The sequence below is a fragment of the Dermacentor silvarum genome, chromosome 9 (assembly GCF_013339745.2).
Source record: "Dermacentor silvarum isolate Dsil-2018 chromosome 9, BIME_Dsil_1.4, whole genome shotgun sequence".
Classification (NCBI taxonomy): domain Eukaryota; kingdom Metazoa; phylum Arthropoda; class Arachnida; order Ixodida; family Ixodidae; genus Dermacentor; species Dermacentor silvarum.
In genome coordinates this window covers 76,250,530-76,266,189 of record NC_051162.1, presented here as the reverse complement: position 1 = coordinate 76,266,189, position 15,660 = coordinate 76,250,530, and the positions used below count along the sequence as shown (strand labels likewise).

Here is a 15,660-nt window from a genome sequence, read left to right as displayed (position 1 = left end):
TGTGGACGCCGCACGGCGGAGGGAGGGAGGGATTGACATAGCCCCCACCATAAGCTGCTTCGCATTTAAAAAAGACTTACGAAAGAACTCATTTGACGATGTCTGTCGATGATACTGCGATTGCCATTCAAGCAAAGCAGCGACACACTGTATTGCTAAAGTTTTTAAAATCTGTAGTGGTCAATCTGCGATTTCCTTTCTTTCTGCTAAACGCGACCAATACTGTCTCCTGTATTGGTCCACTTTGCTGTCGCTCTTGCGTGCAAAGTTCATCCCTGACAATGAAGGCTGGGCGACGACTATGCGACAACGTATTGATGAAAATAGAATAACGAAGAAGGAATGACGTCAACGAAACGGAAAAAGTAGTATGACGACGACGGCATAAAGACAATAGGATGGCGATTCTGAAATGACGACGGTGGAATAAAGACGACAGCGTCAGGCCCCGGAAACTCCGCTGGTTTTTTGTCCACGCGAATTGCAGCGCCATCCTTGAGATGGATGCGGAACCAAAATCGCTTTTCTTTTTTTTTCTTGTCAACCCTCTCTCAACTTTGTCGTTTCTCTCTCGCCTTCAACTATCGGTGGCGCGGCCAGCGCTCGTCGTCGGCTGTGCTGATAACGGCCAAAACGGCAGAACTTTTTTTCTGGCATCATACGGTCAGTTTTTCGCCTTTTTTTCCCGCCATGTCTCGCAGCTGTCGCTGTTCGTGTGTGGTTCAGTGGTGTACGAACACATCAAGACGAAGTAAGCCATGCGACGTGAAATTCTACCGCATCCCTAAAGACAACAGGTAAGCACCGTGCTATTTACTTCCCGGTTTTTATTTGTGATAGTAATGGTGCGCAGTCGTACATGGCTGTCCGGTGGTGAGGCAGCAGTTGGCTGATTTGAAAACACCACAACGATGCTGTAAATCGTTGTGCCAACAAGCAGCGAACAAAAAGCTCCTGATAAATATAGTACCACCTGTGCGTATCGCAAGGAACACGTGTGTAGGTTTGCGCTTTCCACTTATTTCTATCTAATTGGTCGCAGTCGTATCAAAATGCGTTTCTGAGAATTAAGGTACAATTAGTACTCTGCCGCGATGCGAAACGAGTTCTGTTTTGTATGTTCCAACTGCGATGTTATAATTTATGGTCTTCACTGTTCTTCAGGATGGAAGCGTTTTTAACCTACGTTGGAAGGATGGACCTAATGGGTTTGCCCAGAGACAAGGTCAACAACCGCAGAATATGCTCTGTGCCCTTCACGGAGGTGGATTTTATGGACCGAGCGAGAAGCAGGCCGTGAGAAGCTATTCTGCGCATTGGCCATTAGATCAATTACAATAAGTGTTTTTTTACATGTGCGAACATGGAACACCATCCGCGTTTTGTTGCATTCTATAGTGTGTTGCACTGTCTGCTCCAATTCTGGTTTTCGCAAACGAACACAATAAAGTGAGTCCAAAGAACTGTTGTGTTGTAAGTGCAATTATTTTTTAATATAATTTGGGCACATGCTTGCTTGACCGTAATAATGAACGGGATTGCGTGCATGAAAACGTAAAAAGAATCCACTGCGCGCAAGAACGCAGCACGAATGCACGAATGGCACGGCCAGACAGGAGAGGAGCGCGGAGCACGCGCTTCGGTCCGGTGGTGCGTCTGATAACGCCCGCGACAAAAAAAAAAAAAAAAAAAGAAAAAGGCGCGCCGGGGACAGCTAAAGAAATAAAAAAAGAGAATTGCACGTGGGGCATGAGGGGAGGGTGAGGCGAGGCTTGCGAGGAGGAATAGGAAAGTCAAGAGGGAAAGGAGAAAAGAGCGGAACAACGTTATCATAAAAAAGGAAGAAAAAACGTTCTATAGCGAAAGGGGGAGGGTAAAAAAATCGCACCGCTTTTCTTTTTTTTTCTTTTTTTTCGCCACCGTAGTATCGTCATCCATCCGCTAGGGCCTAACTGAAGTGCGCCTTGGCGCTAGCGTCGACTGAGCGTCTGCTAAAAACAACCAATGGGAGGTATAGGAAGATTCACCCCCCTGACAGCGTGACTAGAAAGGCATAGGGACAATGGGATAAAGGCGATGGCTACGCGTTGACGGTATGACAACTGATGCTAGACAGCGACTGTCTGCCGACGATGCAATGCCGACGATGACATGGCAATAGTGGCATAATCCCCGTTGAATCACTGCAGATTGAATAGAATAAAATTACGAAGAAAAATGACGTCAATAGAATGGCGAAGTCGGTATAACGACGATGGCTTGACAACAATAACATGGCGTTTCTGAAGTGACGATGGTAAAACGATAGCATGAAGACGACGGCATGACGACAGTGTTATGACGATCACTGTGACGACGATGAGTTAACGAGAGTCGAATGACGGACTGAAGTGATGATCATAGAATGACGGGGATGACCACACGATGACGGTTTGACAACGAATGTACGATGAACGTATGACGACGACGGTACGACGACGACGATGATATGACGAGAGTCGCATTAAAAAACTAGAATGACGACGATTCATTGACCACGACGGCATCGCCAGCACGAGCTCATACCTTTTCTTTCGAGGTATTAGACAGCCTCTGCAACTGTATCAGGGCAGAATGCTTTACATCGACGGCATAATGACAGTCAGATAACGAGGCTGGAATGACTATGATCGAACGAACACGACGGCTACAGGATGACGAGCACATACCAAACAACCCAAAGTGGTAGATAAATAGGCTCAAAATACTTGAAATATGTAAAGAATGATAATCGCATTGACGATAATTAACGGGAGAGAAATGCTATAATTAGCGGGGGAGAAGCGCGACAATATGCCACCATCGCCAACAACGTCTGAACTTTCAGGTGCCACAGCGCTCTCGCACGACAGAATGTGCGTCTATATCTGGCTTAAGGTTGGTAAGGTGACGAACGCGTTCTTTTGAGTACGAAAACTTGTGTAAGAAATAAAGAAAGCTGCGTTCAAGCTGTGAACATGTGCAAGTCCTATATTGATTCATGCCGTGCGATGACGCGCTTTCCGTGAGACGGAAATCTTTGGGAAAGCTCAAGTAAAACCGCTTCTCTGTGCAGTATAGTGGCAAGTCTTAGCAAATGCACCCCCAAGGTGACCAACACATTAGCGCTACTGCGTTTCTTATTAGATTACTTTTGACACTTTTATACTTGAATGAAACATTACAATAATACAATAGCAAAAATACGAATGTTGTTATTTTCTGGACATTTCGGAGCATACGTCTTGCCCGGTTGGCATCACAAGATGGTGTCGGTACAATTAACCGGGGAACTGCTTTCCGAAATTTGGGGTTTTTTTACAAGTGGACGCAACGATGTCGGCTGCAAACGCTTCAGCAATCTCGACAATGTGGTACCGAAATTCGGTCTCCCCTCAACCTTCGAGCCGATTACACTGCAGCCAAAATTGGTGACGTCTATAACAGGATTTAAAACACGTTCGTATCTTTAAACTGGAGTCGGCATGCATACAAGGGCAATATAGCTGTTGGGTACACCAAGTTGCATGTCTGTAATAGGATCCAAAATACCAAGACGAGAGACATAATCTTAGGTATGTACAATAATGAAGTTAACAAAGCCCCTACATCCGCGGGAAGTACAAAGGCGCCTAGTGCCTGGCTGGAGACACAAATACCGAGTGTGTGGCTGGAGGTAAGGCCGCAATGGGCTTCCGGAGTTTCTTTGAGAAATGTATCCCTACTTGTACATGCGGAGTCGCTCAATCATTGACGCTATCATTCGCCATTTTGATGCCGGGAAACTGATATAGTGAAAGGGCCACCTCGCAATATATGTATTGACTGTACACTGAAACCATTCTCGGTACCTGATGTTGTCGGAGTCTTGTAGCGCCAGCCCCCAAAAATGGGACCTCCAGCTCTTGCGAAAAGCGCGAACATCTTTTATTTAGGAACTTTAGTAATGTTATCAAACAATATTTTTGTAAAAATGTTTTCGGTATTTGAAGGCCATTTAGCTTTCTAGTTTTACCGAGAAGCTGTAACGAGTGATTCCACGACCCTTTTCGTGTGAAAGGTGTACGGTGCAAGATGTACTATTTTAATAGGACAGGTTGAATTGAGTGCCTCGAGAGTACTGCTTCGCTGCAGCCGTGTTAACCTAGGGGTGAAGCCATCAACAATGGGGAAATATTTTGGAAAAGTAATTACCAATAGCTGAAGCAAAAATTCATCGACGATTATGATACTCCCTAATGCAAAATTAGAGCCTAGCTCTATCCGTTTTTCAATTCGCGATATATTAGCCGGCACGAACAATCTGTCTCATGCGGCACGTTGCAAATGGAACGAAGTGTGGCGGGACTGCCGCGCTAATCGGGAGACCGCGAGAGGAAGCGCGTGGGTTGTGCGTGAGCTTGATTCAGAGCAGCCGCCGCAGACCGACCTCCGCTCATACAGTGCTTTGGTTCTATATATGGCATCGTTGCTATCATCGTTGAACAGAGGACGCGCGCTACTCTGACGCCATTTCGTAGCCATCGTCGCCACAGAGCCAGTCTTGCGCGGCACTACGCATTTATTATCACGCTTTCACCATACCATCCTCTTTATTTATTTATTTATTTATTTATTTATTTATTTATTATTTATTTATTTGGTACATACTGCTGGCCTGAATGTCAGGCCTTGGGCAGAAGTGGGTATGAAATAATACAATAATAAGTGAAACAATGCTAGGATACAGCAAATCCTTATCAACAGCATGCTAACGTTGCACGTAACAGCACTCGGCACTGCGCATAACAAAGTGAGCATACAAAGTCGCAGCTCATTTAAGTAAAACTAGAAACAATACAAGAATAAGTTCAATACACGGATACAAAATTTCCGTACCAACAGCATTCCAACGTTGCGCGTGACGTGTGACAGCACTCGACACTGCGCATGACAAAGCTGTATTCGATATCGCAGCTGTTCAAAAAAGGAACGAACGCACATGAATGAAAACGCATGACAAATACGCATGATAAATAGAAGGCAAGTACTTATCGCAAACATTCAAGCGCGCACATGAAAGACGAAATAGTGGGGCTTTTGACCACCTCAGCGGGCAGGTCGTTCCAGTTACGGATTGTACGCGGGAAGAATGAGTTCTTAAAAGCAGTCGTTTTGGCCAAGTATTCACTGACTTTCCTGGAGTGGAAGGATCGAGTTTGCCGTCGCTGTACTGGTTGAAAGTATAAATTCTTTTCTATTCCTAATTTGTCATGATACAATAAATAGAATAGTTTTAGTCTATCACGATACCGCCTTGTTTCCAAGCTCTCCAAGTTGGCTGTCTGCAAAAGGGCTGTAGGGGATGTTTTCCAACTATGAGAGTTATAAATAAATCTAGCCGATTTTCTCTGTACTTTCTCGAGTTTTTGGATGTTAGTTTTTGTATGGGGGTCCCAAATTACTGCGGCATATTCGAGGATCGGTCTTACATAAGTTTATAGGCCAAGAGTTTAATTTCTGTTGTTGAATTACCTAAAGATCTACGTAGGTATCCTAAGCGTTGCATAGCTGTCCTAACTATATAGGTCACGTGATCATTCCAACGAAGATCATGAGTATTTAGTAGCCCAAGATACTTGTAACTCGTTACTTCAGATAGAATGGTACCATTGAGGACGTACGTGAACTTAAAGGTTTGAACCTTACGTGTTACTTGCATTGCCACTGTTTTCTTGATGTTAATACTCATTTGCCACGTGGAACACCATCTGTGTATGCAATTTAACGCGTTGTTTAATAATTCCTGATCTGCCGGAGTGCGGATTTCTTTATAAATAATGCAGTCATCAGCGAAGAGCCGTGCCACAACAGGAAGATCCCTAACCAAATCATTTATAAAAATCAAAAACAATAAAGGCCCTAGTACAGAGCCCTGAGGGATTCCAGATTGCACAGGGGCATATTTAGAAGTTGTGTGGCCAGTGGTGACTGCCTGGGACCTGTAGGATAAGTAGGCTGCAAACCATGCGAGTAACGAGTCGTTCTTAAGTATTGGTCTTAATTTTGAGAGCAGCTTAGAATGAGATACGCGGTCGAAAGCTTTCTCGAAGTCTAAAAATAAGATATCAATTTGACTGGACTTATCGATAGCCAACGTAAGGTCATGAATAGTTTCGAGTAGCTGAGTGATGGTAGACATACCTCGGCGAAAGCCATGCTGACGGTTGTCAATTATGTCATTCTGTTAGAGGAATGTCGACAGGTGTTTGGATATGATATGCTCAAGGGTTTTAGCACAAATGAAGAGCAAGGAAATAGGCCTATACGACGACACAAGTGACTTATCGTCTGCCTTTGGAATGGGAGTAATGATGGATTGTTTCCAATCGTGGGGTAGTTCGGCGCTGGCGAGTGATTTTCTAAATATTAGAAATAGGTATTTTGAGCACCATTCAGCGTATCGGTAGAGAAAGACAGTGGGAATACCATCAACACCAGGCGACTTTTTGATATCCAAGTTAAGCAAGAGCGAAAAGACGCCCTCTTCGCTTATATGAACATCGTCAATGGGTGGTTTGTCATCGAAACCAGAGAAGCATGGGACGTTGCTGTCGTCACAGGTAAAAACCGAGCAAAAGTAATCATTGAAGGCATCAGCGATTAACGCCTGGTCAGTCACAGCGATCCCTTGCAAAATAAGACTGATGGGTGGTTTTTTCCTGGGGGATAGACAACGCCAGAACTTGTGCGGTGAGGAAACAAGAAAGCGTTTTAAGCGAACGGTTTGGTAGTGGTCTTTCGCCTTTTTAATGGCGTCTTTCAAATTTACGCGTAACTGAGACAGCCCATCAACTGTAAACGATGAAGGGCGTAGCTGATGCTTTTTCGAGCCAGTCTTGCGCGGCACTACGCTTTTATTATCACGCTTTCACCATACCGTCCTCTTTCACTTTCCTTCTTGCACTCTCTTCGCTATCGCCATCTTTCGGCCTCCTCGGCGCTCCGCCTTCGCTCTTTCAGCCTTTGCTGTGCTTGTTCGCTCGGTTACGAGAGACGCCGAGCCTCACCTCAGGAGCGGGCGCCTAAGATCTGCACACTAAAAAAGGCTAGCTTACTTGTGCAGTAATCAGATAGACAGCAGCGTCTGTGCGTGTGTGTTTTAACTAGGAATTCATAATTTATTTCTCACGTCGCCTTTTACTGGGTTCTCTTGGGAGCTCAACTAGGCGGTGCCCAAAACGACAAATATATATTTTTTAGAATAGTGCGTATAGGCGCCGCACCATTAGCACTCGTGATGCGTTGACGATGGGGAACGCTATGAATACCTAATTGTTCACCGCATCAATTATTTACTACCCCGCTCCATCATGGTACGCGATGACGGTATACCGAGGAAACGCCAAGTAGACGTCGAGCAGACGCTGTGCCACAGGTGAACATTTATGAGGGCGTTCGTCCTTACTACTTGCTAAAGAAGCAACAAGGTAAATGCATGGGGAGCGTACAGGCGAAGCGAGGCCCCGCTGCCACATGCATACCAACGAAGCTTTTGGTTGTGGCGTCAAGACATTTTTTGCGTCAATCCACCTACCATGAAGCATGTTCCCACAGAATGGCAAGCAGACGATGAGCAGACGAAGTGGCGCGCATGAGCACATCTCGAGCGGCATTCGGCCTTCCTATTGGTTGAGAATTCGTGTAGCTTTCACACATTGGAAAATTACTATCTACAAATACATGGGACAAGTAAGCGCACACCTTTTGCACCAACCTACGCGAACATATTTATGGGTACTCTAGAAACGGATTTCCTATCTCGTTGCACCCACAAGCCCCCCACATACCTACGATACATAGACGACATATTCATAATATGGGAACATGGTCAGGAAAGCTTCGATAAATTTGTAACTTTCCTAAATTATTTCCACACAACAATAAAATTCACATCGGAACCTTGAAATGAGCGCATAAACTTTCTGGACACAACAATATATATTGATAATGGGACACTAAAGACAACGCTGTATAGAAAACCTTTTGATAAACAACAGTACCTAGAATATACAAGCCACCATCCCAGACATTGCAAACAAGGTATCTTCAAAGGCCAAGCCACACGACTTCGTCGCATTTGCGTTGAAAACCATGACTACATAGAAAGACTCGACCACCTTAAGGAAACCTTATCAAGCAGCAACTACCCGAACACGGCCCTTCAGAAAGCCTACACCGCTGCAACCAAGCTTGATCGAGCCGAGAACCTCAAACCCCGCCCTAAGATCACAAGGACAACAACGCCTCTTCTTACTACTAAATTCTCAAACGCACTCCCCAACGTGAACAATATCCTCAGTAAATACCACCCAATTCTCACCAGCAACCAGAAACTTAAGATATTTCCCAACCCGCCCAGAGCAGCCTACAGACGGAACAGTAATTTCAAGGACATTCTTGTACACGCCAAACTAAGGACAAATACGAAGCCAACATCCGGTCCCTGTGGCCACTCCAGGGGTTCCACATGCAAACATATTCAATCTACTACTACACTAAAAAGTACAGCGTCGGATTACATTCACAAGGTAACTTCGAATTTCACCTGCACGTCAAGCAACGTAGTCTACTGTCTAGAATGTGCCGCTTGTAACAAGCAATACATAGGTGAGACTGGACAATAAATGCACACGAGACTTAACGGCCATCGCGCAGATACAAAACACAATTTACCTAAAGCAGTAGCCAGCCACTTCAATGAGCACGGCCATATATTAGATGAAGCAAGACTATATACTACAAACAAGTTTTCGTTCACCTCGCGAGAGAAAATATAGAGAATCATACCTCATACACAAGTTTAAATGCCTGCACCCGACGGGGATCAATTTATCACGTGGCAACTTAGAATCGCTAAAAGCAGTTACATAAACCTTAAATTGTTATACCATTAACAAAGGCGCAAAACAAGTTGAACCTCCAGCTAATCTCAATGCTCAACCTCACCTATTCTTCCATTTCCAGTTCTTCCCTGCATCTCCCCTACCAATCAATTTATTATCCTCCTCCATGCTTTTACGCATTGATCAACCATACGAACGCTTTTTCAGGTACACCTGCCCCCTCCATGTTGATGTTCCAAATTATATTTCTGCCGCTGTCACTCTCCTGGGCCGGTTTGTTTTCTTTATTTTGTAGTTTTTTTTTTCTCTCAACCTCACCTATTCTTCCATTTCCAGTTCTTCCCTGCATCTCCCCTACCAACCAATTTATTATCCTCCTCCATGCATTTACGCATTGATCAACCATACGAGCGCTTTGCCAGGTACACCTGTCTCCCCCCCCTCACCCCCTCCCCATGTTTATATTTCTAATTCTAGTTTATATCCACTGTCACCCGCCTGTGCCGCGTTTTTTTTTTTCTCCATACAAGATCCACACCGAGACAGTCCAAAATCCCAGACGCCAGGATACCTTTTTGGGCGCCTTGACTACACAGGGTCTCGCCAATTCTGTATACCGCCACGACGACGCCTACGGCGATCTAGTGAAGCTAACGTACCGTGACGGACCAAGCTGCTCCCTGTCAACCACAAACTTACCCGATGCCTTGATGCTACGCTACTCAAGTCATGCTTTCAACTCGTATTGTTACTTGCACACTGACCGGCTCTTCAGGGACCCCAAACACACGCTGCCCACGACACCTCGGAACGCTCACTCGCCTCTCGCTCCCCAAACCCCCTCTAAGGTTTTTTCTTTTTTTTTCTTTCTTTTTTTTGCCGCCTTCGCGCTCTCCCACTCTTGTCCCCTCGTCTTAGAAACCGCGCCTAGCCAGCCAAGCGCCAGCGCTCGTTTTCTTTTCAGTCTCGCCCTTTACAGCCAGCCACAGCCGACATCGACGTGACGTCACTCCACTAACCCTTTAGAACTAACCCGCCGAGGATGACGAGGCCGCCTTTGACGAAGATAGGTCCTCCTATCGAAACGTTGGCCAGCCTTTCTGAGGCACCTTATCCATGTTTATAATTCCTTATTCCTCGTGTGCTACTCCATTAGTCAGCCACCGTTTTCGATTTTGAAACACTGCTGCAAGTAACCACTGAGACAGAGTATATAGATGCGCGGTGCGTTTGCTGCAGAAACAACCAAGCCAAATGACGCACCTTCACCGTCCGCTCAATAGGCTCTGCAGCGGCGCTATGACAGCGTTTTAGGGCACCTAATAGCTGCCACGCCGGCGTTTCTGCTGCACATGCTGTTTCGCGCCAGCCTGGAGTTTAGTAAACTATCTCAAGGCCTTCAGCGCCATGCTAAAATTTGTTATGGCCTTCAAAGCTTAGCCTGTCGAGCGAAACCACCCGATGGTTTTCGTGTATATGACAGGATTCTGCATTTGAAGAGACAAGAAATTTATTCACATATCCGTGGTACATTTTGTGAGAACTTCTAGGGGACGCTGTCGAAACACATATTTGCTTACTTTTTCCTAAAATGACAGGTCCAATCTCTGTAGCTCCAGTAAACATGGAACTGAATCCGTAATTGTTTATATACCTAAGGGCGGGAGGTTTAGCTGAAAAAGAAATTGTCTATGGAGGTGTTCTCCTTGTTCGTAAGTATTACGCATCTAGAAAAGAAACATTCGAAAGAGTAAAAAGGTATCATATAAGAGAACTTGAAGATGCATGAGTCCGCCATGCAGCAACACCATTATAAAGAGCTAAATGTGCTTGGATACGAAAATCGTTTCGCATTGGTAGCTCACATCGAGAAAGTGTGTTTTTTTTATTTTTTTATTTGTGTTAGCATTTTCGTACTACCAGAGACTACTAACTTAAAAACGTCTTTGACATATCATTTTCTGACATTCAAAGACACTTGCGATTTTGCGCTCATCACCGCTTCGCATGTTTTTTTTTTCTCTCTTACTACAAATCAGCAACCTACGGCCCATCTCCCTGACTTCCTGCGCTGGAAAGCTTCTCGAACACATGGTTCACGATCGCCTCACCACATACCTCGAAGACTCAGGACTCATGCCTGACACAATGTTTGGCTTCCGACAGCTCCTCTCAGCCCAAGATATACTCTTACAGCTCAAGGAAGACCTCTTGGACTACCTAGAACGCCACAAAAGGTTCTCTATTTTAGCAATAGATGTAAAAGGAGCTTTCGATAATGTGAAGCATGATGCCATCCTCCAGAATCTCCAAGACACAAACTGCGGAATCCGCACCTACCAATACGTACAGGACTTTCTCAAGGATCGCACGGCTACGGTGGGCATCGGCAACATCCGCAGCGACAAATTCGAAATGCCCAACAAAGGCACCGCACAAGGGTTAGTCATTTCACCTTTGCTATTCAACCTCGCTATGATGAAGCTTCCGCAACAACTCGATGACATCGAAGGTATAAGCCATGCAATATACGCCGACGATATAACGTTATGGACAAAAGTGTCGACAACCGGCCGGCAGCAAACTACCCTCCAAGAGGCAATCGATCTGATAGAACAATACCTATCAAGATGTGGTCTCCAGTGCGCCCCCGAAAAATCAGAGCTACTTATACTCAAGGCAAGGACCCGGGGAAGAGCACCAGCCTACGTCGACCCAGATCCCAACGTCACACTCAATGCAGTCGATATACCTCAAGTTGACTTCCTCCGCGTCCTTGGCCTCACACTACATAAAGATGGTTCTGGCGCAGGTACACTTCCGAAGCTTCAGAAGACCCTAACACAAGTAACTCATCTCATTAGGCGTGTAACCACTCAAAGAAGAGGACTTAAAGAGCAAGAAACCGTCCAAATTATCCAAGCACTCCTTATAAGCCGGATAACATGTGGCACCCCGTATCTACTCCTCAAGAAGGCTGAAATTGAAAAACTCAACATCGTCATCAGAAAGGCAATCAAGAGCGCACTAGGACTTTCCAGTACGACCTAAACCACGACACTACTCTAACTTGGCCTCCATAACACCTGGGAAGAAATTAGTGAAGCGCACAGGGCCAGCCTGCTGGAACGCCTTAAGCTGACTCAAACAGGAAGAGCAGTACTTCGCAATACTTTACAGTACTTCGCAAACTTTATACAGCGAAAACTTTATAGCAGACTCAGACGTGAAAGCCCGATTGCCGCCACTTCTCCGTGACTTTATCTCAGTCGCTCCAATACCTCGAAACATGCATGCAACACACCACAAAGACAGAAGACAAGCAAGCGTTCAAGCGCTAAGCAAGAAATACTCAAGGAACCCCAACACGAGATATACAGATGCGGCAAAATACCCAGGTAGAAGAGCCTACGCAATTACCGTGACTAACAACAAAGAGAATGAGCTAGTCGCTGCCACCATACCGGCCAGAAATCCAGAAACGGCGGAGGAAGTGGCCATCATCCTCGGCATCGCCACATGCAAGGACACCGCAATCATCTTGAGCGACTCGCAAACGGCATGTAGAAACTTACAAAAAGGCCGAATCTCTGCCGCAGCCGTGAAAATTCTAAAAGAGCTATCAAGACGCCAAGAACTACCCGAAACCTACGTTGTATGGACCCCAGGCCAAGAACACCTGGCAGGAACCGAAGCAGCACATGCCGTCTCCCGAGAGCATACCAGCCAGGATTTCCTGCCCCACGGGATCCGGAAATCGACGAGGGTGGAGGACATTCCCATCAACTACGCCGTAATACTGCAACATTACCGACTCGAAAGAAGAGAATATCCGTTACCACATCCAAAATTAAGCAAGGAAGAAGCCACCGCGCTCCACAGACAACAAACGAATACATATGTCCATGGAAATATCATGCACCGGATGCATCCCACTAAATTCTCATACCTATGCCGATATTGTGATGTACCAGACACCCTACAACACATGGTGTTGGTGTGCCCACACCGCGAGAAAAACAGTCAAGGCGATGCCTCAGAAACGATACAAGCCACCGAAGAAACGTGGGAGGCAATGCTAACGGCACAGAGCCTGGAGGATAAGCGAAGTCTGGTGGACCGGGCCCGGGCTGCGGCATTAGCCAACGGCTTTCTGGACTGAGAGAGCCGCCCACCTAGGGAGAAGAAAGAACACTTTCTCGCTGTTTCTAGCAATAAACTTTCGTTCCTCCTCCTCCTCCTCCTCTCTTGAAGACAGGTTTCAGTTAATTTAAATACCGATGCCCGAGCACGTAGTGCCTTGAAAGGGTTGTTAAATGAAATAACTGTGCAAGGTGTTTTCAGCTTACTCTGTAGCAACTGTGAAGCAAGCTCTAGCAAGGACGGTAGTGTAATGCTTATAGAACTTATAATAATTGCGTCTCCATTAGCTAAAATCAATGACTGAACAGTTCTATAGCGCAGTTTAGATATCGTCGAAGCCAAAGTTTTTATTTAGAGGAGGTGCACATGATTATGTTGCAGGTAGGTGTTCACTCAGTGTCTTGCTTGAACAATCTTAGTCCTCCAATTTATGGAAGACGTCTATGCCTTTCATTCAGCTTCAAGTTTCTAGCACGTCGAGGTATCAAATAATTTATGAATGTTCTATTATTCAGCGAGCATCCGTTTCAGTTCTTCTGACACAGCCACTGTTTTTGTGCGGTGCCAGGCTGGTTTTTATGTGGGTGCTGTTATGTTTGGTGTTCGACGATACGAAAACCTTATACGTTTTTAAATTATGGACTGCATATATGGACTGCATGCAATTATAGGTTTTGTATGTCTCTAATTCACATTATTATGCGCTATTTGGCCCTCTCGCAGCACCACTCCTATGAAAACTTTACCTTATAGGGCAATCTTGCTTTGCATCGCCATTTATCTGCCTTCGAATTTAGGTCGAGCTTGTTTTAGTAAATATCTGGTGGAAAATTAATTTCTTGGGCGATTTTCCTGATCGCAAAAACAGTGTCCTGATGTACACAGAATATCGTCTTCCATTGCAAGTGCAAGGGCGTTTTTAGTAAGTGCTCTATTTTTACGGTGGTGCTTCTTTTTAAAATACAGGTGTAGTGTCTAGAAGAACGACTAATTTATTTGCTACGAGGATAACCTACTGTCACATTCATTACCGGCACTACACACCTTTCTCTGATGAGTTGTATTGAAATGAGAAAACTTTTAATTTCACACATCATCTGTAACGTCCCTCAGAACTTTCATAATCGGTGAATGTCCACATCACTTCAGACATCACTTCAGACATGAAATAAGCAGTTTACGCTGTAAAAAAAAGGTTCATAAGTACACCTTACTTCAAAGGCATCCTGTCGATCTTTATCCTGGCGTCGTCCTTGACTTCCTTGGCTTTTCGAAGTTTTTAAACACTGCAGTTCCTTCTTGAATTTTCGTTTATCGTCTGACTTCCACTCGTATTTTCCATGGCGTTGCGTCCATACGTGACCTGCCGAACAGAAAAAAAATTAAGCAGCCATATCAGTATGCATTGTGAATACAGAACTTTCTGAATATGATTAGGTCACCATAGTTGAATCTGCATCTAAAGCCTTTGAAATATAATCGCCCTGTTTGATATATCTATGCGAAAAAAATCTGTTACACATTCCGGAAGTGACGTTCTAGGTCTTAGAAAATACACGCTTTGGTAAAATATTCATCCACGGTATCACTCTGTGGCGAGATCCTGGGATTTGCTTTTATTGTGATAGCCCTTATATGGAGACTCCAGGCCCATGTTCGCCGTCGCCACAATATTCCATATAAAGTCTCAGCGCAATAACTTCACGGCCGCGCGCCGTATGCTGAAGCTGAGAGCGAAAGCTAGCGAGGGTGAGCCGAGAAGAATCGCGGGTTGATGGGACGGTGTCTCTTCGCGCTCGCAAGAAGGCGAGGAGGGTGCGCACCGTCTTCTCACGCGCATAAGAGGGGAAGCGGGGACATGTGCGCGTGATATGAGGATGGTGGGAGAGGCCAGGTTAGTGCGCATCTCCTCTTCTACTACAGTTGCGGCGCTGAGCCAAGCGCTTCCTATCTAGAAGGCCACTTGCGCAGGATTCGAAGTCTAGCTCGCCGGATATAGCTGATGGCTTCGTGTGCACTGTATTGTCGCGCGCCTAGTTCGCGCTTAAGTGAGGGGCATCATGAAGGGAACTTTGGTCACCGCAGCTGCTGCTCTTCATCACGACAGCGCTCGGACACCGCGTGTCCGCGCTCATTGAGTGATATGCTTTCGCTTTTGCCTTTGCACGCGTGACAACGTGCTTGTTAATTTAGTGAGAAAGCGAACGTTTACAGCAGTTTACCCAGCCGTTAAAACGATTAGCCTTACTTCGTATATGTGTCTTATAATTTGCTACCGCAATCAATGCTTGGCATGTGTGGTTACACTGCGCTATTTTTTCATAAGCAGCGCTTGAACATTGACGATATTGAGAGGTTGAGCAATTAATGATGACACCTAGCATAATGATGTAAAAGGGAAGGTCACTGTGATACAATTTTTAGCTAAGGATTATAATTAATCTGTCTATGTACCTTCTACGTTTGTTTGGGAATGTCGTGTCAAGTACGTTTTTGGTGAACAGCTGTTACTATCGTATTAGCACACAACGATCAGTAAATCACCTCCTATGTGCAAATTATAAAAATTGTGCGTGCAAGAACTACGGGACCAGCAGCATAACACCTGTTGTAC

General features: G+C 45.3%; 1 protein-coding gene across 1 annotated transcript in view; it reads right to left on the bottom strand.

Annotated features, from left to right (window-relative positions):
* The window catches only part of LOC125940127 (neprilysin-like), a 195,526-nt gene that overhangs the window by 28,870 nt on the left and 150,996 nt on the right, over positions 1 to 15,660 (bottom strand). Inside the window, exon 17 of the mRNA XM_049655840.1 lies at positions 14,261 to 14,409. Coding sequence (XP_049511797.1) covers positions 14,261 to 14,409 — 149 coding nt within the window. The remainder of the gene's footprint in view (positions 1 to 14,260; positions 14,410 to 15,660) is intronic.